Source organism: Octopus bimaculoides, chromosome 5, assembly GCF_046866305.1.
Source record: "Octopus bimaculoides isolate indiv1 chromosome 5, ASM4686630v1, whole genome shotgun sequence".
In the NCBI taxonomy this organism is placed as follows: domain Eukaryota; kingdom Metazoa; phylum Mollusca; class Cephalopoda; order Octopoda; family Octopodidae; genus Octopus; species Octopus bimaculoides.
In genome coordinates this window covers 120814770-120840539 of record NC_142932.1, presented here as the reverse complement: position 1 = coordinate 120840539, position 25770 = coordinate 120814770, and the positions used below count along the sequence as shown (strand labels likewise).

General features: G+C 38.9%; 1 protein-coding gene across 1 annotated transcript in view; it reads right to left on the bottom strand.

The window, feature by feature from the left end:
- Positions 1 to 25770, bottom strand: part of LOC106877294 (WD repeat and FYVE domain-containing protein 3) — a 293550-nt gene that overhangs the window by 35915 nt on the left and 231865 nt on the right. The window contains exons 27-46 of the mRNA XM_089353030.1: positions 25210 to 25362; positions 24668 to 24741; positions 23078 to 23239; positions 21481 to 21596; positions 21076 to 21187; positions 20061 to 20278; positions 18958 to 19139; positions 17194 to 17337; positions 15853 to 16050; positions 14180 to 14240; positions 12153 to 12274; positions 11004 to 11205; positions 9650 to 9721; positions 8111 to 8336; positions 6374 to 6560; positions 4662 to 4750; positions 4451 to 4556; positions 3534 to 3635; positions 2851 to 2928; positions 1 to 129 (exon numbers count right to left, since the gene is read on the bottom strand). The exon at positions 1 to 129 is cut by the window's left edge and continues 4 nt beyond it. Coding sequence (XP_089209156.1) covers positions 1 to 129; positions 2851 to 2928; positions 3534 to 3635; positions 4451 to 4556; positions 4662 to 4750; positions 6374 to 6560; positions 8111 to 8336; positions 9650 to 9721; positions 11004 to 11205; positions 12153 to 12274; positions 14180 to 14240; positions 15853 to 16050; positions 17194 to 17337; positions 18958 to 19139; positions 20061 to 20278; positions 21076 to 21187; positions 21481 to 21596; positions 23078 to 23239; positions 24668 to 24741; positions 25210 to 25362 — 2733 coding nt within the window. The remainder of the gene's footprint in view (positions 130 to 2850; positions 2929 to 3533; positions 3636 to 4450; positions 4557 to 4661; positions 4751 to 6373; positions 6561 to 8110; positions 8337 to 9649; positions 9722 to 11003; positions 11206 to 12152; positions 12275 to 14179; positions 14241 to 15852; positions 16051 to 17193; positions 17338 to 18957; positions 19140 to 20060; positions 20279 to 21075; positions 21188 to 21480; positions 21597 to 23077; positions 23240 to 24667; positions 24742 to 25209; positions 25363 to 25770) is intronic.

The following is a 25770-nucleotide window of genomic DNA, read 5'->3' as shown; positions in this document are numbered from 1 at the left end:
TGTCATATCTAACATCCATTTGTCCAGCCGGGAGCCTGTCAGTGGACCCCATAGCCCACGTTCTCGGAGGAGTTCGTTCTCTGTTTGTGACCATTCTTCTAATAGATATTTCTCCATGTGTTCATTGCTCTACAATATCGCAAACCAAAGTAGAGTTAACAACAAGTGAAAGACTCAGAGATATTAACATGAAATAAAAAAAGCAATTCTGGCAATTTGTATACTAAAACACACAGGAGTGGCTGTGTGGTAAGTAGCTTGCTTACCAGCCACATGGCTCTGGGTTCAGTCCCACGGCATGGCACCTTGGGCTAGACTCTTCTACTATAGCCTCAAGCCAACCAAAGCATTGGGAGTGGATTTGGTAGATGGAAACTGAAAGAAGCTTGTCATATATATGTATGAATATGTATATATGTATCATCATCATCATCATCGTCGTTTAACGTCCGCTTTCCATGCTAGCATGGGTTGGACGATTTGACTGAGGACTGGTGAAACCGGATGGCAACACCAGGCTCCAGTCTGATTTGGCAGAGTTTCTACAGCTGGATGCCCTTCCTAACGCCAACCACTCAGAGAGTGTAGTGGGTGCTTTTACGTGTCACCCGCACGAAAACGGCCACGCTCGAAATGGTGTCTTTTATGTGCCACCCGCACAAGCCAGTCCAGGGGCACTGGCAACGATCTCGCTCGAAAATCCTACAGGAGCCAGTCAGGCGGTACTGGCAACGGCCACGCTCAAAATGGTGCATCTCATGTGCCACCCGCACAAGAACCAGTCCAGGGGCACTGGCAACGATCTTACTTGGCTTGCCGGGTCTTCTCACGCACAGCACATTTCCAAAGGTCTCGGTCCGTAGTCATCGCCTCGGTGAGGCCCAATGTACGAAGGTCTTGCCTCACCACCTCAGCCCAGGTCTTCCTGGGCCTACCTCTTCCACGGGTTCCCTCAAGTGTTAGGGTGTGGCACTTTTTCACGCAGCTATCCTCCTCCATTCTCACCACATGAATACCAGCGCATGAATATATATATATATATATATATATATATATATATATGAGCCCGGTGCAGCCTCCTGGCTTGCCATCCCTCAGTCAAACCATCCAACCCATGCCAGCATGGAAAGCAGATGTTAAACGATGACAACAATGATATATATGTGTGTGTGTGTATGTATGTATGTGTATGTATGTCCCCCCCCACTCACCATCACTTAACAACCGATGCTGGTGTGTTTATGTCCCCGTAACTTAGCAGTTTGGCAAAAGAGACTGATAGAATAAGACTAGGCTTACATAGAATAAGTCCTGGGATCGATTTACTCGACTAAAGGTGGTGCTCCAGCATGGCCACAATCAAATGACTGAAACCAGTAAAAAGAAACACACACACATATAGGTGCAGGTGTGGTTGTGTAGTTAAGAAGTCTGCTTCTCAACCACATGGTTTCAGGTTCCATCCCACTGCATGGCACCTTGGGCAGGTCTTTTACCTACAGCCCTGGTCAGAGACCAAAGCCTTACGAGTGGATAGAGTAGACAGAAACTAAAGAACACACACACACACATATATCAAAGGAGAAGACATCATCATCATCGTTTAACGTCCGCTTTACACCAGGCTCCAATCTGATCTGGCAAAGTTTCTACAGCTGGATGCCCTTCCTAACCCCAACCACTCCGACAGTGTAATGGATGCCACCTGCATGAGGGCCAGTCAGGCGGTTCTGGCAATGACTATGCTCAAAGGGTGTTTTTTATGTGTTACCTGCATGGGAGCCAGTCCAGCAGTACTGGCAACAACCACGCTCGAATGTTGATTTCATGTGCCACTGGCATGTACCAATAAGGTGATGCTGGCAACAATCACGCTTGAATGGTGCTTTTTATGCGTCACTTGCATGGGAGTTAAAGCAAGGGGACGGTAACACATACATACATATACACACATACACAATGAGCTTCTTTCAATTTCCGTCTACCAAACATATACATCTTATGTTTTTGGTGACAAAGAATTGTAGCTGATTGTTTTACTCATGAAATTAGAAGAAAAGTTTATTGTACTAATGTAATTCTAACAAAAGTGGGAAGAGATAATTCTAGACACCATGATTATCAAATTTATAGATTAAATGCCTCACAGATGCAATTTAGTTTTGAGAAATTACGACAGGGGTTGGGAAACTTTTTTAACCAATCACCCCAAAATATATTTATTTACACCGATGTTAGAGCATTGGGCCTCACGGAGGCAAAGTGGCTGAATTCCTTTTAAGGGTTGGGCCTCATGGAGGCAATGACCGAGAGCTTTGGCATTATGTTGTGCTTGAGAAGAAGACCCATCAAGACGAGCAAAATTGCAGACATGGCAGATACCAATGTGACACAAATGACACATAAAAGTACCCACTATGCTCTCAGAGTGGTTGGCATTAGGAAGGACATCCAGCAATAGAAAACCATGCCAAAGCATACTGGAGTCTGGTGCAGCCTTTCAGCTTGCCAGCCCTGGTCAAACCGTCCAACCCATGCCAGCATGGACAACAGACGTTAAATGATGATGATGATGTTACCTCCTTGATTTAAAAGGAAGAAAATCATAGATTCTTTGAATTCAAAAGGGTTATTGAATTTATTTATATGAACCTATTTACACATCCATTACATTGGACAGATGCAGTGTTGCTAGAAGAAAAATTTCTGTTGTAATAAAGGACACATTTTTGTTTTTAATATAATTTTATCTATGTCTAACAAGTCTTCATTACCCCCAAAACAAATACAAAACAAATACAAAAACAAAAAATTCTGGAAAAAAAGATTTCAAGTCAATCCAACACTCACCTGCATATATTGTTTGAACTGGAATTCAACCAGATCTTTCACTATAGATACGTGGCTGTTTGTCCACATGAAAAAGTCCTGCAAGTAGAAAACATGAAGCTTACATGAGCAAGTTGTCTTTGCATTTCTTTGGGTTCCAAGTAAAAACCCTAACCCTAACCTTGACCTGCCAAACAGCATGGAAGCCAGTCAGGGGGCATTGACATCGATAAGGTGAACTATAAGAGATGATGAGTTTGTGATAAGTTTTATGAAGTTATTCTAAGAAAGCTTGCAAGCTAACTGAGTTTAGCACACTTCAGACCAGCAAAGATACAACATAGTACATGAATATATCTAATGAATACACCACACTGATATATATATATATATATACATATGTATAATTATTGGTATGGTGTTGAACAAAATTATTTGTATCATTTGGTTATGTCCCTTTGCACCCAGGCTAACCTTGCTGTTCCACTCCACAAGGTCAAAATATATTAAAAAAAAAACACAAAGAAATTATTATAGAGGGGAAGGGCCTTGGAACCAGTGCCCCAGCATGGCAGCAGTCCAATGACTGAATCCATAAAAAAGCAGAATATGCAATAACAGGTAATACTATCCGCCACTGTGTGTATTACATGTAATACTCCCATAAGAACGACAAAAGAAAGCAACAAGGTAACAACACTTACGCTGGAATGGACTGTAGTCGCAGGAGAAGACTTCAGCGGGAGTTCTTTCTTAGTTTTTCTGGAAGCAAGGCGAAGGACACCACTGCTGACTTTTTGTAGTTTCTGTTCAGGTAAGTTGACGAGAAAATTAATAAGAACCCAAACAGTACAAGGATAGTAAGCAGTACAATAAGATAGCATATACAGTAATCCCTCGACTATCGCAGGTGTTACATTCCAAAACCCCACCCACAATAGGTGAAAATCCACAAAGGAGAAACAGATCTATGCTGTATAGGCAGCGAGCTGGCAGAAACGTTACCCTGCCGGGCGAAATTTCATCTGCCGTTATGTTCTGAGTTCAAATTCTGCTGAGGTCGACTTTGCCTTTCATCCTTTCGGAGTCGATAAATTAAGTACCAGTTATGCACTGGAGGTCGATGTAATCGACTTAATCCCTTTGTCTGTCTTTGTTTGTCCCCTCTATGTTTACCCCCTTGTGGGCAATAACGAAATAAGAAACAGAACTGTACTGTATATATTTTTAAAATTATTTTTTATAATTTGTATATATACTTATTGTATTATATATGCAAAACAACGCCACGGAGGAATTGACATAGGCTTAAATAATAAACCACGATAGGTGAGCTACGATATGATGAGGGATTACTGTACGATATTCTCCAGCAAACAAGTCAATGTAGTGTAAAGTGTAAGCACTCAAACATCCTTATTATCTTTCCAAATTCTGATGTATTTCACTTGAAAATTTCGGTCCTTGATGTGCAAGTCAACCAAACTTTCTTTTTTACAGTAAATTCTTTGGTTGAAAATTTTGACTTATATGCCGGAAAATACAGTAAAATGAACCAAAAGTAGAAGAAAAAAAGCAGTGAAAGAAACAGAAATGATACATCCATATTGATTGCACTCACCGACTGGATTTGTGTTTGTAACCGATCGGTATGCATGTAGACTGAGCGCCTCTCTAACTCTGCATAGGACACCCAGATTCTTGAGGCTGGTTCCAGAATTAAAGGCCTGTGAACATAATAGTTAGTGTTATCATGGTGACTGCTAGAAGCATGGAAAATCTAAGTAGGAAGAGTCAATTAAAAAAAAGGTAAGAAACACAGAAACACTTACCTCACTGTTGCCAAATCAGGGGATGTTATCTTGGAGGAGTCCGATAAATCAATTGTATTCAGCTGAGTTCTAAATATTTCTTCCAACACCTTGAAATGAAGAGTTTAGATTCTAAGTTCATGATTAAATAGCATTGGAGTACGTTCTATGTTTGAGGAATGAAAACCTGTGCGTTGAGCAGCAGATGGACTAATATAGAATTAAACTATATACAGGATATATTTATTCATTATTGTACCCACTACACTCTCTGAGTGGTTGGCATTAGGAAGGGCATCCAGCTGTAGAAACTCTGCCAAATCAGATTGGAGTCTGGTGTTGCCATCCAGTTTCACCAGTCCTCAGTCAAATCGTCCAACCCATGCTAGCATGGAAAGTGGACGTTAAACGATGATGATGATGATGATGATGATGATGAAAGTAGCAAGCTGGTAGTATTGTTAGCATGCTGGGTAAAATGCTTAGTAGCATCTTGTCTGTCTTCATGTTCTGAGTTCAAATTCTACCATGGTCAGTTTTGCTTTACATCCTTTCGGCATTTATAAAATAAGTACCAGTCTCATCCTCTAGACCTGTCTTATCCATTTCTTTTACTAATGGACCCCTTTTCAGCCCTATTTTACTCTACTGGGCCCCTATAGTCATTTGTTGTTTAAATATTACTAGGAATTGTATTAAAAAAATTGTTAAAATATTTTGTGTATTGTAAAATATAACCAATTTACTGCTCATAGACTTTAACGAAAAAATCTTATATGGACCCCCAAAGGTCATAAGGACCCAGGTTTAGAACCACTGACAGATAATAAGAATGAAATTATTGTGTATAGTGCTAAGGTGCACTACAGCTCATCAAAGGTGCATGTACAGTACATAGAATTATGCACAAGGAAAGTGAACAGTGTATGAGTCATGATATACATGTGTGTGGAGGCGCAATGGCCCAGTGGTGAGGGCAGCGGACTCACGGTCATAGGATCGCGGTTTCAATTCCCAGACCGGCCGTTCTAAGTGTTTATTGAGCGAAAACACCTAAAGCTCCATGAGGCTCCGGCAGGGGATGGTGGCGACCCCTGCTGTACTCTTTCACCACAACTTTCTCTCACTCTTACTTCCTGTTTCTGTTGTGCCTGTAATTCAAAGAGTCAGCCTTGTCACACTGTGTCACGCTGAATATCCCCGAGAACTACGTTAAGGGTACACGTGTCTGTGGAGTGCTCAGCCACTTGCACGTAAATATCATGAGCAGGCTGTTCCGTTGATCGGATCAACTGGAACCCTTGACGTCATAAGTGACGGAGTGCCAACATACATGTGTGCATGCGTATGGAGGTGGGGGATATCAGGTGTAGTGTTGGCGAATTTCAGGAAGCATGGAGGTTTTAAAGGATGCAATGTCTCGGCAACTAACAACTGATGCAGGTAGTTTGTTCCGTGCTTCAGTAACTCTGAGTGTGAGAAAATGTTTCCGAAAGTCATGGGAGTTGTGGTGTTTTCTGACTTTGTACGCATGTCCACGTGTTAGACACATGAAGTTCAGAAAGTTGCTCAAAGTGGTTGTTGGTGCAATGGTTAATAATTTTGTGGGTGTTTACTAAGTCAGTTGCCAGATGTCAGAGTTTCAATATATCTATGGTCATCTTTGCCCAGGGAAGCAAAAATTCTAATATCAAAGAATACAAATAAATTAAAAAACATTTGGCTTCACTTACTGGTTTTTTGCAGACATAGAGTTCTTCCCAGACTCTCTTAGCAGCAGAGGCAACCAAAAACAGCCCTTCATGTAGACTTGTGCTTTTCGTCATGTGGTTCATTGGTGGAATCATGTCTTCATCTAGTAGCAGAGTGTCAACATGCCATGTGGTAACTCGTGGACGAGTTTCATTCAAGTTAATACCACTAAAGAAAGAGCAACAGAAGATATATTTATATACAAACAGACCAACAAATGGATGTAGATATTATATAGATATGTATATATATGTACAAGCACACACATTATGTAAGATATGTTATACTGTACTACAGAAAATAAGTATATAGAGATCCTTTTTATCAATTCTTTGTATGTATGTATGCATGTAAATAAAGAATGTCATTCATTCCATTTTTTATCATTTGTCTATTTATATAAACTCTATGGATAATGTGGAATTCCTGATATAAATCCAGTAGCAGGTGTATTTCCACTATGATAACATCAGGGTGCCAATAACTGTGGACAAGCTTTGCATAGCATACCATAAGGTTTTTACCCAAATTTTATTTAAGTATGTAATATATATATATATATAGTCTATATCCAGAAAAGAAAATGGAGATAAGGGAGTTAATAATTGTTTATCATTAACAAATTGGTCATCACAGCTGTAAGAAGTGAAGATGACCAATTTGTTCATAGTAAACAATTAGCTTTCTTATCTCCATTTTCGTTTCTTCTTTTAAATGGAGATAACTATTGTTTTAAGGGAATTTCATTCCCCCAAAATATTAGGTATTGAACCAGTATTTCCTTGGATGCAACCATCCCTTCACGAGGTTAACATAGCCTCTAATATATACATACATATCATCATCATCATCATCATCGTTTAACGTCCGCTTTCCATGCTAGCATGGGTTGGACGACTTGACTGAGGACTGGTGAAACCGGATGGCAACACCAGGCTCCAATCTAAATTTGGCAGAGTTTCTACAGCTGGATGCCCTTCCTAACGCCAACCACTCAGAGAATACATATATATATATATATATATATATATATATATATATATATATATATATATATATGTATGTATATATGATGTGCTCCTTTCAGTTTCAATCAATCAAATTCACTGACATGGCTTTGGTTGGCCCAGGGCTATAATAGAAAATACTTGCTCAACCTGCCATGAAATGGGACTGAACCTGAAACCAAGTGGTTGTGAAATGAATCTCTTAATCTTCTTAACCTTACAACCATGCCTAAAATCCCGTAACAGCTCATAATTTGGTTCTTATTAATTATGTAGAATAACCGAAAGAGATTTCTCCCTCCTGGATGAAATACCAGAGTTTCACAATTAACATTGTTCAATATGGTTCTGATTCCTGGTAATTAGGCAAAACATGGCCATGTAGGTAGTTTAAAATATTCTATCAAGAAACACAAAGGTGGATTTGAACACATGACCTATGTTTTAACAGTGCAGTGGCTTTACCAAATCAGCCAGTTCATGTTTATGACAGTGCACCCACTACACTCTTGGAGTGGCTGACATTAGGAAGGAAATCCAGCCATAGAAACGAAGCCAAAATCAGACTGGAGTCTAGTACATCTCTCCAGCTTATCAGTTCTATTCAAGCTGTCTCACCCATGCCAGCATGGAAAATGGACATTCACTGATGATGATGATAAATTAAATTTAAACAAAGAAACAAAATAATAAGGAACAGAATTTCGTTACCTTTGAACTGGATCATCAGTCAGTTGTAAAAGACAATAACTCAGACAGCCAAGAAATTCTTGGTCGACATTGCTGACACCAAACACCAGACTTCGATTATTGGTAAGTTTGTGGAGGGCATCTAACACACTAGTTTGAGCAGCTACGTTGTCGATGGTACGTGATAACTGGAAAAGTATCGTTCGGTTCAAGCATCGGTAGATGGAATCCAATGAAAGTCCTGATGCTGCAAAACGAGAAATATTATAGTTTGGTTAAAGTAAACATGGAGCAAATAAAGACATTTAAATGGTTTTGACAGAAAACGCAGAAAGGAAAATATCTGACAATTTTGAAATAAACTGACATTCTCTCGGCCATGACAATGAGGGTTCCAGTTCATCCGATCAATGGAACACTCTCCCTGTGAAATTAACATGTAACTGGTTGAGTACTCCACAGACAGTCATTTATTTTTTCACTTGTTTCAGTCATTTTGACAGCAGCCATGCTGGAGCACCGCCTTTAGTTAAGCAAATCGACCCCAGGACTTATTCTTTGTCAGCCTAGTACTTATTCTATCAGTCTCTTTTGCCGAACCGCTAAGTTATGGGGGATGTAAACACGCCAGCATTGGTTGTCAAATGACGTTGGGGGGGACAAACACAGACACACAAACATATACACACACAAACATACACACACACACACACATATATATATATATATACACACACACACACATATACGACGGGATTCTTCCAGTTTCCGTCTACCAAATCCACTCACAAGGCTTTGGTCATCCCAAGGCTATAGTAGAAAGCACTTGCCCAAGGTACCATGCAGTGGGACTGAACCTGGGACAATGTGGTTGGTAAGCAAGCTACTTTCCACACAGCCACTCCTGCACCTATGTGTACTCTTAATGTAGTTCTCAGGGAGATTCAGCTTGACAAAATATGACAAGGAAAACCCTTTGAAATACAGGTACAACTCATTTTTGCCAGTTGAGTGGACTGGAGTCACGTGAAATAAAGTATCTTGCTCAAAAGCACAATACACCACTGGGAATCGAACCCACATCCTTATGAACGTGAACCAAATGCCCAAACTACCAAGCCAGATGCCTTCACATTTTGATATACATACATGATTCACATTTTGATATACATATATGATTCACATGATTCACATTTTGACATACATATACTCACATACATAGAATACCCAAAAAACTAATTCATTTAGAAAACTACAAAAAATGAAAAACAAATCAAAAAATAAATGAAGAGCTTACTTCCAAAACCAGATCTATGCATCAGAATGACTTTTGAGTAATTGTCTGAAACAACAACTTGAATATATCTGATTTTGATTGGAAGACTAAGATTCGCTTCCTGTTTATATGGCATCTATCCCAGTTTGACTGAAAAACATTTCAGGTGCATGAAGCCAGCAGCTTGCAGCAGATTGAGTTTTAATGGTTATCGTGAAATCGACCAAATATGCATTTATACTGGTTTTGAAAGTAAACTCTACAAATAAGAACAGGTTGCTTACCCTTCCTCTTAGCTTGGGAAATCAATTTACTGACAAACTCAAAAACCTCTTTGGATTCTCGAGTGAAAACACCTACAAATACACAAACATCATAGTTTTAAACATTTTTTTATTCAAGTTATGATAAAACAAAAATTCTTCCAAAATGTTACACCAGAAAATTTACATTGTCTTCAAAATCACTAGCAAACAAAAGCATTTTTTAATTTGTTCACAAGTTTCAAGGTGACGACCTGGCCAAATCGTTAGCACGCCAGGTAATAGAGAAGCATTCAACTATGAGTTCATTGCATCTTGTGGCAGAAACAGCTGTAAGCTAATGAACTTCATGGAATAATCACTCATTCCTTTATCATTTTAATTTCTTATTACTGCTCTATACTCAAATGACACTTTGTTCTGAAAGATATGCATACCGAGTTCTAACACCACCTTATTAGTATCACTATGCCTAAGTGAAACAATAAAATAATAATCTTATTATTAAGATTGTACAAAGGCAATGAGCTGGCAGAATCATTAGCATGCTGGGCAAAATGCTTAGCGACATTTCGTCCATCTTTACATTCTCAGCTCAAATTCCACTGAGTTCAACTTTTCCTTTCATCCTTTTGAGGTTGATAAAATAAGTGCCTGTTGAGCACTACGGTTGGTGTAATCAACTCACCCACAAACTTGCTGTCTTTGTCCCAAAATTTGAAACCGTTATTGAGATTGTACACTATATAATTACAATTGTAATAATGACACATCTCAAGCATTTAGACATTCAATGAGATTATTTATTGCCAAGAGATTACTCCTTTACTCTTCTACCTGTTTCAGTAATTTGACTGTGGCCATGCTGGAGCACCGCCTTTAGTCGAGCAAATCGACCCTAGGACTTATTGTTTGTAAGCCTAGTACTTATTCTATCGGTTTCTTTTGCCGAACCGCTAAGTTACAGGGATGTAAACATACCAGCATCAGTTGTCAAGCGATGTTGGGGGGACAAACACAGACACACAAACATATACACACACACACATATATATATATACATACATATATACGACAGACTTCTTTCGGTTTCCGTCTACCAAATCCACTCACAAGGCTTTGGTCGGCCCGGGGCTATAGAAGAAGACACTTGCCCAAGGTGCCACGCAGTGGGACTGAACCCGGAACCATGTGGTTGGTAAGCAAGCTACTTACCACACAGCCACTCCTACGCCTTAAGTAGTTTTACGATTAAGTAGTTTTCTGGAATGGTCATGGCTGGAATAACTTTGATCGCAGATCAACTTGATCAGAGCTGACCTGGGCCTAAAAAAGAAAGATCTACAACGACAATGATGAGACCAGTGATACTTACCCTGCCACAATTTATCAACTACACGACTAGCAAAATAGAAGACATTGTTGGCCATATTAACATAGCTTCCTCCCAGTGCTATGGGTAAGGCAGCCTGCTCTCCAAGGAGTACGTCCGCAGCCAAAAGATGGTCCATCAGAGTCTTGATAATCTCAGTCTGATATTCTCGCTGCTGAGCCCTTAAGGCATGTTCAGGCATTGCCTGGAGGGGAAATGAAATTAAAAAAAGAAACATTAGGAAATGGTAATGTAAATGAAAGACTCAGATAGTCAACTTACGTCCATTTTACTCTCTGTAACAAGCTCTACTCATGAAACTTCAAGTGTGACTCAACCATATTTTCTGTCAGCTACTGGGAGAATGCATTTACAAGGGAGTTAACCCAGCTCTCTTCCCAGACTGGCACAACTGAAGACATGGCTGGTGACAGCAAAGGCAAACATGGAAGTACAATCAGGCCCCTATGTGAATAGACTTTAGCAGTGGAACTGGGGTGAGGGGTATCCATTACAGCCTCAACTGCAACCAACCATCTGACATGATCAGCATTTGCAAGTAGTGAACTTGCTGCTTGCAGCCAGCTAAACCCACCCCATGTGAGTTCCACCACAAGTACACGTAAATAGTAGCAAGAGATTGACAATAATTTCTCAAATTTTCCAAACCAGATCACATTGAGGTTCATGGTAGTTGTAACCGACCCTTTATTGTTTCCAAGCAAGGTAAGTATTTCTTCATGGGCAGATATGCTTTTGCAGAATATTGGAAAGGAATGTCGTTCATTTACAACAATCACACATTGTGAAGATAAGGTCTCATCCACCAACCCCCACACACATGTATACAGTGGGCTTCTTTCAGTTTCCACTAACCAGATTCACTCACAAGGCTTTGGTCAACCCAGGACTACAGTAAGAAACACTTGTCCAAGGTGCCACGCAGTGAGATTGTACCGAAAACCACATGATTGAGAAGCTAAGTTCTTAACCACATGACCACAACTGCCCCAACTTTCATATCTAGAAGCAGACATAAAAACATAATCATGATGAATGGCTTCTCACAAAACATTGCAATTCTCATCTCTGTCACAAGACATACAAACTTAGTCCAACTGAAAGGAACTTTACCAAAACAGTTAAACTTACTTCTAAAACAAGATCGACGACAGTGTTAGATCGATTTGTGTTGGGTTGAGAGAAACTGTCCACCACGATTGTTCGTAAAAAGTCGATCACAAATTTTCTTGCTGCATGACCAGTGAGGAAACCTGAAAGTATTTTGGGACATCAAGATATTAGAATTTGAGAGAAAGTGCAAGAAAAATCTAAATGTATTACTATTACAGTGTGAAATTTAAGACTGTTTGCAAAAAATAGGAGATTCCTGTATAATATTTGAGGTGTTCAAAGAAATGAAGAGAAGCAACAAAGGTAAAACACTGACTTTCCAGACACTGATGGCCCAGAATCTCTTATAGTCTGCACTACTTTATAAAGAGGAACTTCAAATTCCCAAGAACACCAGAGCAGTCAACTGGTATCTTGCAGAGATTAGTATCTTTCGCAGTAGAGGATTAATAAGCTTATATAAGCTTGTTTGTGGAAGATGTGAGAAAGAAGCTGGAGGGCTGGCGGAACCAGGGGGAATGCTATGTGACGAGGTGGAAACGGTGAGAGGATTTTGTTATTTGGGAAATAGGGTGGATGTAAGAGGTGAATGAGAAGCAGCTGGGTGAAGTTCAGGAAATGTGGAACGTTGTTATAAGGGAAAAGGTTCTCATAAAAGATGAAAGGAAGGATCCATAAGAGTTGTGTGAGAGCTGCAATGGTGTATGGGAGGGACATATGGTGTCTGGGGGAGAGAGAGAGAGATGGTAGTTTTGAGAAGGGCTGAGAGAGCAATGGTGAGAGAAATGAGTGGAGTGAAGCTGTTTGATAGGAGGTGGACTGAGGATTTGATGGGGATGCTGGGGTTGGAGGAATCGGTAGAATGGTTGGCAAGGGCGAATGGAGTGAGCTGGCATGGGCATGTGTTGAGGAGGGATGAAGGGCATGTGTTGAGAAGGGATGAAGGGCATGTGTTGAGGAGGGATGAAGGGCATGTGTTGAGGAGGGATGAAGGGCATGTGTTGAGGAGGGATGAAGGGCATGTGTTGAGGAGGGATGAAGGGCATGTTCTGAGGAGGGTGATTGCATTTGAGGTAAATGGAGCACGAAAGTGAGATAGATCAAGGAAAAGGTGGAGGGGACAGGTGGAGGAGGAGATTGGGAGGGTTGGTTTGAAAAGGGAAGATGCCCAAAACCGGGCAAGAGGGCGAGATGGTGGTTGCTATGGCACTGAGTTACATTTGGCCACCACTATTAATGGGGACACAACCCAGATTTAAAACACTGGATGAAAAATAAAAAAATATCCTTTATAAAGTATCTGCATTTCATTTAATTACCTTTGTCTTTTTACTTATTTCAGTCATTAGACTGTGACCATGCTGGGGCACTGCCTCGAAGTGAATTTTAGTCAAATAAATCAACCCCAGCATTTATTACACTTTAAGACTGGTACGTATTCTATCAGTTTCTTTTGTTGAACTACTAAGTTGCAGGGATGTAAAGACAAATAATACCAGTTGTTAAGGAGTGGTGAGGGACAAACAGACACACACACACACACACAGACAAGAGGCTTTCTTTCAGTTTGTCGTCTCCCAAATCAATTTGGAGATATGCTGTGATTCAGAAGACCCGGCAACTAGAGAGGAAGAGACAGACAGACAGACATACAGACAGACAGATAGACACAGAGACTGAGAGAGCAACTGAGCGGGAGAAAGAGAGAAAGAGAAAGAGAGATAGACAGACAGACAGACATAGAGGCTGAGAGAAAGAGAGACAGACAGACAGACAGACAGACTGAGAGGGAGAAAGAGAGAGAAAAAGAGACAGACAGACAGAAAAAGAGACAAACAGACAGAAAAAGAGAGAGATTGAATGATTTTATGAGTGAAGGAAAAAGTGAAAGAGGGTATATGTGATTGGATGAAAGATCTGGGTAGTCGGGTGACTGAGTGAGTGAATGGGTGTGGAGTTGACACTGTCTTGCAGAAGAATAGTTGCTGCTCTGAAATTTGGTAAATTAAGAGATGCCAGACTTGGTCTGTCCATCAACTACTTACTGTTATAATGCTTCTCTGGAGTCTTCACATAGACAATGCTGGAATCACATTCAGGAAATGGCTAGGGAGAAAATAAAAAAAAAACAGAACAAATATGAAATATATATATATATACATATATATATCATCATCATCGTCGTTTAACATCTGCTTTCCATGCTGGCATGGGTTGGACGGTTTGACTGAGGACTGGTGAACCAGATGGCTGCACCAGGCACCAATCTGATCTGGCAAAGTTTCTACAGCTGCATGCCCTTCCTAATGCCAAAGATGCCCTTCCTAATGCCAAAGATGCCCTTCCTAATGCCAAAGATGCCTTTCCTAACATCAATATTATTAGGAATTGTATACAAAAAATGTTAAAATACCTTGTGTATTGTACGGATGATACCAGTTTATTGGAGATAAATTTTAACAACAAAATCTGATATGGATTCCCAAGGATTATATGGATCTGCAAGGGTTATATGGACCCCAGTTAAGAACCACTGGTCAAGATAAACATTGGCGACATAAAAACAGGAGACTTCCTTGCAATGAGCAACTGCCAGTCTTCCTAAAAAAATCTTGCCTAAGCCAATATATATATATATATATATATATATATATATATATATATATAGCTTCAGATAAGTGTTGGTGGTGGTGGTAGTCATGATGATGATGAATACCATGTTTTCCGGCATACAAGCTCACATAGTATATATATGTAAACATAAGGTGTAAACATCCAGACATCATCACTCTTTCCAAACCTGCAAAAATGTTGACCTACTCTTCTATATTTTTGAGATGAATTAAGTATGTTATTTACAATGGACGGATAGGTGTCCTCATCTTTGCTGTTACTGCAACGTTTTGGTTGATGTGCTCCTTAGCCTTCATCTGGTGGAATTTTGAACCCACCCCTTTATTTGACCAATGGGGTACTCTTTTCTCATTCCTAAGGTATTTTTTGCTGATGCTATTATTATTATCATTTATTCAAGTCACTGCTTGGGATTGAACCCAGAATCTTGAGGTTAGTAGCCGGCACTCTTAATCACTACACTATATGCCCATGGGCAATTATTGAGTGAATTTTAGGGCTTATGAACCTAATATTTTTCTATCCTTCTGTAATACCAGTTCCCATATGCTACTCGGTTTGCTTAGGAGGTTATTGTGTCCTAGCACATGTGCTGCTTCTTTTAGTTTTCGTATTTTCCAGTGGTGTTCTCTCTCTATTATTTTAAATTCATTCCACAGGGAGAGGTGGTCTCTGTTTTTCCATACATGATCAGCTATACCCGATTTTTCAACATCTCCTCCTGTCACAATATTACCTCTTTAGTCAGATAAAGGGTTGGGTTCAAAATTCCACCAGAACACCTGATGAAGGCAGGAGAGTACATCAGATGAAACGTTGTGATAACAACAAACAAGGTGAGGACACCTGTCTGTCCAATGTAAATGAAGTCAACCTACCTTTTTTCACCTGAAAAATTTGACTTGTATACAGGAAAATATGGTAATGAATAAAAGAAATCCGAATGGTGGCACTTAGAATTACCTCTGGTCATAGTTCTGTTCAATGACTTCATCTTTGCTAATATTTATACTTTTATATTCTCTCCAACGGAAATCAAATCAAAAACTAAAGCACAGGTAAGAAATCATCTGAAGAAACTCACCTTGAATTCATCAACAGGTGTTGTTACATCACTGTCACTGTCAGGTAATTTGTGTGGGAAAAGGGTCGCTGCAAGTGCGGAAATAAAATCAGCAGAGCTGCACATTTGGGCAAAATCAGTTTGATTGTGATAGAGAAAGAGCAGGAATTGCATGAGGGTTACAGGGTAATCATTGAGCCAGGCACCAGTCTCCTCCATCTGGAAGTACAAGAGAAAGGGGTTCCAATGTGTATTTGTTGTTGTTGTTGGTAATACTGTGGTGATAATTTGCATCCTTTGAGCTGGTAGAGGGAGATGACCAACAGAAGAGTGTTGGCTACAGTAAACATGTGAGAGAGAGAGGGGAAAGAGAGTAGGGAGAGGGAGAGTAGGGAGAGGGAGAGTAGGGGGAGAGAGAGAGAGAGAGTAGGGAGAGAGAGAGAGTAGGGAGAGAGAGTAGGGAGAGAGAGAGTAGGGAGAGAGAGAGTAGGGAGAGAGAGAGAGTAGGGAGAGAGAGAGTAGGGAGAGAGAGAGAGTAGGGAGAGAGAGAGAGTAGGGAGAGAGAGAGAGTAGGGAGAGAGAGAGTAGGGAGAGAGAGAGAGTAGGGAGAGAGAGAGTAGGGAGAGAGAGAGTAGGGAGAGAGAGAGAGTAGGGAGAGAGAGAGGGAGGGGGAGAGAATGAGAAAAAAGAAAAGAGTAAGAGAGAAAAGAGTAAGAGAAAAAGAGAAAGGGAGGGAAAGGATGAGAGAGAGAAAGCGTGAGAGAGTGTGAGTGAGAGAGAGAGAAAAAAAGAGAGAGAGATTTAATATCCCCATTATTCTAATCTCTTTTCCGATGCAGGTGTGGGTTGGATAGATGTCAGCACAGTACCTCACAATTGTCCATGGTCTTGCACCATCTTTTCTTCCCAAGCTGAACATTTTAAAAACTCTAACCAGTACATGAAATACCCAATGAAATCCACTACAACTCTCAACCTTATTTACAATCCCACCGCATAAATAAAACCCTTTAAGGGGTCAATCATTTACTTCCACTTTTTGTCAATTTCCACTGGACTAGGATTTGCTGACCAGAACAATGTTTTGGCCTAAGTGTTCCCTGGGTCAGTAAATGCTAAGTGGAGTTTTGAAAATTGAATAATAATGTTTGTGTTTGTTTTATGTTTTATATAGAACAAAAAGCAATATTCTGTTTTCATTGGATATCAAATTATCCAATCAGGATAGAGTTCAGATTCATTATATATAAGACACATGTAACAGTAAGCTAATGAAATCAGATAAATTGAGTGAAAGATGAAGAATATGATGAGAAATTAGAAAGGAAAAAGATAAAGGAATTGAAACAGAAGAATGTTTACCTCATTTAACATGGATCGAATCATGGACAATATTACCAATGATGCTTCGAGGCATACTTCAATCTTACTCTCTTTGGTTGCCATAGAGACTGGTTTGCTGGCAGGAACACCAAAGATCACTGTCCAAACAGCGTCAAGATTGAGCTAAAAGAGACAAAGAAATAAACTTCAATGAACAATGTGACATCTGCTAATTAAAGTGTTTCTCTGATGCTCTGTGACATCAAGTGAAAAACACCAATTGACTTGGTAAACACCCACAAGATTAACCTTCATCTTTCCAACAACCAATCTCGGGCATCTTTTTAAATTCCGTACCTCTAATGCTTGTGGATATGCTTACAAAGTCAAGAAACAACACAGCACCCATGACTTTCAGAAACATTTTTTTTCATGCTCAGAATTGCTGAAGCATGGAATAAACTACCCACATCCAGCTCTGTGCATGACTTTTAGAGGCCCCCTGCAGTATGCTGTTTTGAGGACCCATCCCTTCAATCAAAATTCATAATCTACACACTTTTTATTTTATTCTATCTGAAGTTCAATATTTCACGTTATCCTAAAGAACATCTTTAAAGTTACAACAAGTTAAATTTATTTAGGTCTATTACAAATTTCAATAAGTAAAACTTCCAGATATGAATAAAAGAGCATTTTTATAATCCAGGCAACTTTCAAAGACACATGGCACACTTTTCACTTTGCAAAATCATCGATCAGTTCAGAATAATCAAGCTGAGTGCTAAGTTCGTGTTCAATAGATATCATAGACAATCTACAAAGTCTGGGACATGTTCGTGGTACAATGTAATATTTTTACAAGAACTTTTGCAGGTACAATGTATTACCATTTTATTTCTTGAAAATTTCAGTTAACATAATTTAATTTTTGTTCAACATCTTAACCAAAGTAAATAGATGACTCATCTATGTACTTTGATTTCATCATGAGGCCCCTCAACCACAGAGGTCCCCTGCGATTGCCAGGGTTGCAGGGGCTTAGCAACGGCCCTGCCTGCATCAGCTGTTAGCTGTTGGGACACTACAACCTTCAAAACTTCCATGCTTCTTGAAATTCATGAACGATACACCTGATATCCCAACCCCACCCTTTCTTTTTTAACGACTCATTCACTTCTTGTGCTTTATCCGATGAACTATTCTCATGCAGTTTTGGCAACTTTTTTCTCATATGTTGTACTGCACCAGAGCACTGTTTACAATAAGTTCACTATTATTTATTTTTAAATTATTTTTTTTTATCATCAAAGTCCATATCTAGAGATACCAAGAAAACAAGAGATACCAAATTAAAAATTAATCTTAACCCTTTAGCATTTAATCCAGCCAAATCTGGCCCAAATATTCTAACTACTGTATGTTCAAGCCAACCAGATCTGGCTTATCACACCTACCCAACAATGTCATTCTAAAAATGAATTATCACATCGTTGAAATCTTTAAGCTACAAGATTAAAGTATGATTAATTTGAAACAATATGAATAAATAAGAATTATGTTTGACAGAGTAATTTGAATTCTAAAGGGTTAAGACATGGCCAAATGAATAATGTTCCACAAACTGAATAAGCATTTACTTCCTGAAGATACGGCACCAGAGAAGCAAAGAGGAAAATATTAAATCAATAACAAGATGCCTAATTAAATAGTTTCATTAACGATGTAAAAGACTCATCTTCATATATTTCAAAGCAAACAACAAAGAGACTGAAAGATGGTTGAAAAACAAATCAAACTGACCTGTATGTCAGGAGGGAATTCGTTGACTCGCTGACCAAGCAACAGAGCCATCAGAAGGAAGTAAACCTCACACACGTTGTTGTGGTAGGGCAGGATCCACTGTAGCGCCAAGAAACCAGGAACATGGCAGACATCTGTGTTTATTTCTCGTTTTTGATTCTTGTTTCCACTAACATTCAGTCCTAAAATAAGAAAAGAAAATATCGATAAATATACTTTTTAATTATTCATATATAAATAGGCACAGGAGTGGCTGTTTGGTAAGTAGCTTGCTTACCAACCACATGGTTCCGGATTCAGTCCCACTGCGTGGCACCTTGGGCAAGTGTCTTCTACTATAGCCTCAGGCCGACCAATGCCTTGTGAGTGGATTTGGTAGACGGAAACTGAAAGAAGCCTATTATATATATATATTTATGTGTGCGTTTGTGTATATGTGTGTGTGTGTGTGTGTTTGTCCCCTAACATCGCTTGATAACCGATGCTGGTGTGTTTACGTCCCCGTAACTTAGCAGTTCGGCAAAAGAGAACCGATAGAATAAGTACTAGGCTTACAAAGAATAAGTCCTGGGGTCGATTTGCTCGACTAAAGGCGGTGCTCCAGCATGGCCACAGTCACATGACTGAAACAAGTAAAAAAATATATATAATTGTGTGTGTGTGTGTGTGTGTGTGTGTGTGTGTGTGTGTGTGTGTGTGTGAATGTGTGTTTGTGTGTGTGTGTGTGCATGTGTATATACACACACACACACACATATATATATATAAAAACCAAAATGGAAATTGCAGTTGTGGCCAATGCCAGCGCCGCGTGACTGGCACCTGTGCTGGTGGCACATAATAAGCACCATTCAAGCATGGGTTGATACCAGTGCCACTCGACTGGCTCCCCATGCCAGTGGCACATAAAAAGCACCATCCAAATGTGGTCGATGCCAGTGCCCCAAACTGGCTCCCTGTGTCAGTGGCGAGTGGCATGGAAAAGACACCATCCAAACTCCTATCTCAAATAACTCTCTGGCCAAACCCATACAAGCATGGAAAAAAAACCCCAGATGTCAGACGAACAAATGAAGAGAAAAACCATCATTGATACCACTTACCCAGCATTATACTCATTTGACTCTTAAGTACAGTTTCGGTTTCATCAAGCCAGCCTCCACCATGGCCTCCCTCACGGAATCTCTGCATCAAGACACCATTTCGTAGCATCAGGATTAGGATGCGAAGTGCCAGTATCACAGTACTGCGGTGTAGATGGCTTTGCATAAACAATAGGATCCAGTCAAAGCCAAGAACCCTGTCAATTTCCTCTGCCATACTGTAAAAGACAAACAGAGAACAAGTTATTACAGAACTGGAGAAGAAATAAGTGCAGTGGAAAGTGTAATAATAATAATAATAATGATAATAATAATAAATGGTTAAAGACATTCATGGTATAATGATACAGCAGACAGGGGAAGGAGGAGGGAAAGAGAAATGATGAGTGGATATGTAAGTTACACGAATATGCATATCCATATAACTAATGAGCACATAACTGAGTCACTTACACATATCTGAGTCAGTTAAGCACAACTGAGTTGCATACACACAATTGAGTCACATACACATAACTGAGTCACTTAAAAATAACCGAGTCACATATGCATAATTGAGTGAAATACACATAATCAAGTCATATACACATAACCAGGTCACATACATGAGTCACTTGAACATAAATGAGTCACTTCAACATAAATGAGTCACTTCAACATAAATGAGCCACTTAAGCATTACTGAGTCACTTAAGCATTACTGAGTCACTTAAGCATAAATGAGTCACTTAAGCATGAGTCACTTCAACATAACTGAGTCACTTTAGCATAACTGAGACACTTAAGCATAACTGAGTCACTTAAGCATAACTGAGTCACTTAAGCATTACTGAGTCACTTAAGCACAATTGAGTCCATTAAGCACAACTGAGTCCCTTAAGCACATCTGAGTCCCTTAAGCATAACTGAGTCACTTAAGCACAACTGAGTCCCTTAAGCATAACTGAGTCACTTAAGCATAACTGAGTCACTTAAGCATAACTGAGTCACTTAAGCATAAAACTGTGTTACTTACACATAGTTATATCCTTGACTTCCTTGGCTGAGTAACTTGAGCAGGAGTTCAAGGCAATTATTTCGGAGCCGGATGTTGTGATATGAAGGACTATCACAGAATTCAATACCATCTGGAAACAAAATAGATTAATTTACTAAATAACGACTTCAATTACTAATGCAACCATTTTCATTAAAAAACACATCAACTACATGTGAAGCACAAATATATGTACCTGTTGCATATGAAACAAAGGAGAAATCCAAGTCTAAATATGGAACACAAATGTCAGTAATAATATATCGTGGCCACTCTCCAGACTATATGCTACGATACTTTTGAATATGTTATGCACTGGAGGAAAGAACTGTGAAACGAAAGATGAATAATATATGATATAAAAGACTAATATAGGTAACATACCTGGTCGCTCCTCAGGACTTTCCACATCACAGGAGGCAGAATTGACACCATTCACTTTTATCCCCTTTTCACTTGCAGAAAAATGTGGAATGGTAGAAACAAGAAATTGTCCAAGCCTACAAAAACAAAAGTTTTGAGAATCATTATTAATTCTGAATCCATAAGCATCACTGCTTATGATAAAAATAAATGCGCCCTTTTAAAGCCTAGCCAGGCTCATGGGCCCGGTTTCCCAGTTTCAATGGCGTATGCATTCCCCAGCTGGACGGGACACCTGTCCATCGCAACGTTACTCATTTTTGCCAGCTTAGTCGACTGGAGCAACGTGAAATGAAGTGTTTTGCTCAAGAACACAACGCGTCGCCTGGTCCAGGAATTGAAACCACAATCTTACGATCATGATGCTGACACCCTAACCACTAAGCCATGTGCCTCCACCATCACTGCTTATACACAACAGCTTCTTAGTCTGGTTAAAAGACATCACTGCTTAGCATTGTCACCTTTTATTCTATTTACAGTGAAGCGCTTAATAGAGAAACTACAGAGCCCCTACCTTCTGGTCTCTGTAGCTGAAGAGGAGATAACCATTCTGGAATGCAGGCATCCAACAGTCTGGTTAGGGAGCACTGTGAGCTGACTCAGTGTATTTACACATATTTGTCTACAGTGAGAAATTTTCTCCATGACAAAACACAGTGAATGGCTGTCTTATGGGTTCGAATATACCACAAGCGTGTTTGAAAGGGTAACAGGTTTGTTGTGACACACATCACTGCTTATCACTGTCACCCCGCATGTGTGTATGTGTGTGTGAAAACATACATACATACATGCATGCACAGGCACATATATTTATAGAGAAAGATTAATTGACCAAATAATAAATATATGACCACCACTTCATGACTAATACCGACTTGCCAGAATATATTTACAGATGACAGAATGTATAAATAATAATAATAATAATAATAATAATGATAATAATAATAATAATAATAATAATAATAATAATAATAATAATCTGCCACCCACATAAATTCTACCAGGAATAAGAACAAACCTAAGTTAAATCATCAATAATAATAATAATAAAAATAATAGTGACCATAATATTTTGGCAAAAGTATTTGATAAGCTCAGAAAATATAAAGATCTGCTCATCGAAATGTGGCATCTCAGGATGGTTACAAAACCAGTGATTGTAGAAGCACTTGGAATGATCAAAAGAGGAAGTGAAAATTATTTAAGAATGATCCCTGGATTGCCATCCATGCAGGAAGTGCAAAAGATTGTCTCAACTGGTATGTCACATGTATTGAGATGAGCGTTGTCAATGTGAATTTTCTTTCCTTTTTTCCCCCCTTTATTTTATTTATTTACTTTTCTCTCTGTTTTCCCCCTTTTTCTCTGTCACATGACTCTGTAAATGAACAATCTGGTCTGCTTGTTTTAATGGCCTACCAATGTATACAGTAAGTTTCTTTGCCCTAGGTGTCAGGGAGACACTCAGCAAGAAATGGAAACAGAATTGAAAGAAGATGCCAATGAAAATGATAATAATAATAATAATAATAATAATGATAATACTGACCTGAGAAGGGAGTTTGAATCTGATGCTCCTTGTAATAGCACAGAAATAACACTTGCAATTGTTTGGGTGGTTTGTTGCGACAGCTTGTGGTCCTTGAGGATGTGAAGAAGACGGGGCACTAACCCCACTTCTCTCATCAAATATAAGTTACTTTTAAAGTCACTGAGGAGAGAAACAATAGTGAAATCACATATAGAAAAATTTAATAAGTAAATACACTAAAAAGACCTATAATAAAAATCAAAAAAGTACAAAGTACTAAATATTAAAACAGTATATATATATATATATATATATATATATATATATATATATATATATATATATATTTAGTGAATGGAGTAAAACGCATATGTTAACTGCATACTTTTATTTCCAACATATGTTTCGAAGATTACAAATTATACCTTCCATAGGAATCGGTGATGTTGTTAAGAATGTAATCTTCTCTTCAGGGAAATGCATGGGAACCAGCTTAAACGTAAGACAGTTTCTACCTCATAAACAGGAGTTACACCACAGTCATTTTGTGATCTTTGCTACCCTGGTATCTATTAACCAATTTATTTTGTCCGAGTTATTTATTAATTAGGAGAAAATAAATACATATAATAATGTATATATATATATATATATATATATATATATATATATATATATATATATATATATATATATATATATATATATATATATATATATACACATGAAAAGAGTCCCCTAGGAGAGTAGACTCAATATTTCCCATCAGAATAAAAAAAAAACACAAATATCAGCACTTGGTTAATGAGGCCCTTCTCAAGAGATGGCATGCAGCCTTGTTACCCATTGAAGTTGGCTGATGTTACACATTTCCAAATAGATCAGTGAGCTATTTCTTGCACAAGACAGATTTGGAACCCAGAAAACTGAAGAAAGCCATCAAGGAATTAGGCACAGCAGCTGATTCCAACTCAAAGAGGCTAAGGTTGATAAGAGATCACAAGTGGAACCCTTCCATAAGTGAAGACTAGCTCAGCCTTCGCTGCCCTACTAAGGAAAAGCATACAGGCCAATGGATGAAACATTTGTGACCTCGAGATACCTGCTGATGATATGGAGGGGTTTCCAGGATTGTAATAGATTTAGAAGAGCTTGCAAAACAACTGAGCAGCTCCTGCAGTTGCCACATGGGGCAAAGCATCTCTCATGTTAATGTTACCTATATATATATCCTCCTCCTCCTCATCATCATCATCATAATTTAACATCTCTTTGTCCATGCTGGCATGGGTTGGACGGTCTGGTCTGGGGTGGAGAGCTGCACCAGACTCCAATCTGATTTGGCCGGATGCCCTTCCAATACATCAACCACCCCGAAAGTGTAATGGGTGCTTTTACATGCCATCAGCACAGATGCCATTTGCCTGACACCAGTATGTATATATATTCCTCAAATGATCCAAGGAATTGGACAAAGGCCAAAAACATCTGGTTTGAGGCAAAAGAGAAGTAGCAGGGACTTTTGCAAAATATAATACTTAAACAATTTTTTTTAATTATTCATTAAGAAATGAGAGAAAAAATATGAGAAATATTTATGTTCTATACCTTGATTCAGTGAGTAATTCATAGAAATGTTCATAGAGAGATTTCTGTAAGTCTCCAGGTGCTTCATGCCAAACCTGTAAATAAAAATTATCAAATATGCAGAAAGAGTGAGAGAACGTTGTGTTGAAATAGTGCAGCAAGGTTTGCCAGCACCCCTCGCCGGAGTTACGTGGAGCTTTGGGTGTTTTCGCTCAATAAACACTCACAACACCCGGTCGGGGAATTGAAACCACGATCCTACGACCATGAGTCTGCTGCCCTAACCACTAGTCCACTGCGCCTCCACCATAGAATATACACAACATACAACTAGAATCCTCACAACCATCATATATTCTTGCTGTGATGACCTTTGATGATCCTGTATGGTAATCAGATATGTATAGATTACCAAATATAAATTCACATGTAATTCTCCATAGCAAGACAGGTTTTTACAGAATACTTAAAATGAATTTTATTCATTGTCTGACTTCTCCTTAAGCGCACAAATATGCATCTTCAAACACTCGTACTGACCAAGCAGATTTTACAATACTCACCTCGAGATCACAGAGAAGGTCCTCAAATGCTGATCTGTTTGGAATCACAGAACTTTCTCGCCCACTATCCACAGTTCCCACCAATGAGAAGGTCAGATGTAAGATGTGACTGTTCAACAAATGACGTTTCTTTTTGTACAACATTGACAAAGTCTAGAAAGAGAGAGAAAAGAAAAAATACATTAAGACAGACAAGAATTTTGGTTGACACACAGCATAGTCCAATGTTTAGTCATCTCAGATGAGTTATTAGAAGAATATGCTTTTATTTCATTGAAGAAGGATTCTGCTTAAAGTTTCAATGTTTCCATTTCTTTATAGCAAATGAACTTACACAAATTTCTAAAGTTTGTTCATGTTTTTTCTCAACACAGACTCCTAATAGCTTCCTGAATCTTTAGCTTTTTATTTATTAAGTAAAGTAGAATAAATTTATAAAAGAATAAACTCAACTTTTTGTTTTTTTGTGTAAACTACATTACGAGGGGTGCATGAAAAGTCTTGAGCCTCTAAAAAACAAAACATGGTACAAGACTTCAAGGCTCCAAAGCCCTGAAAGCT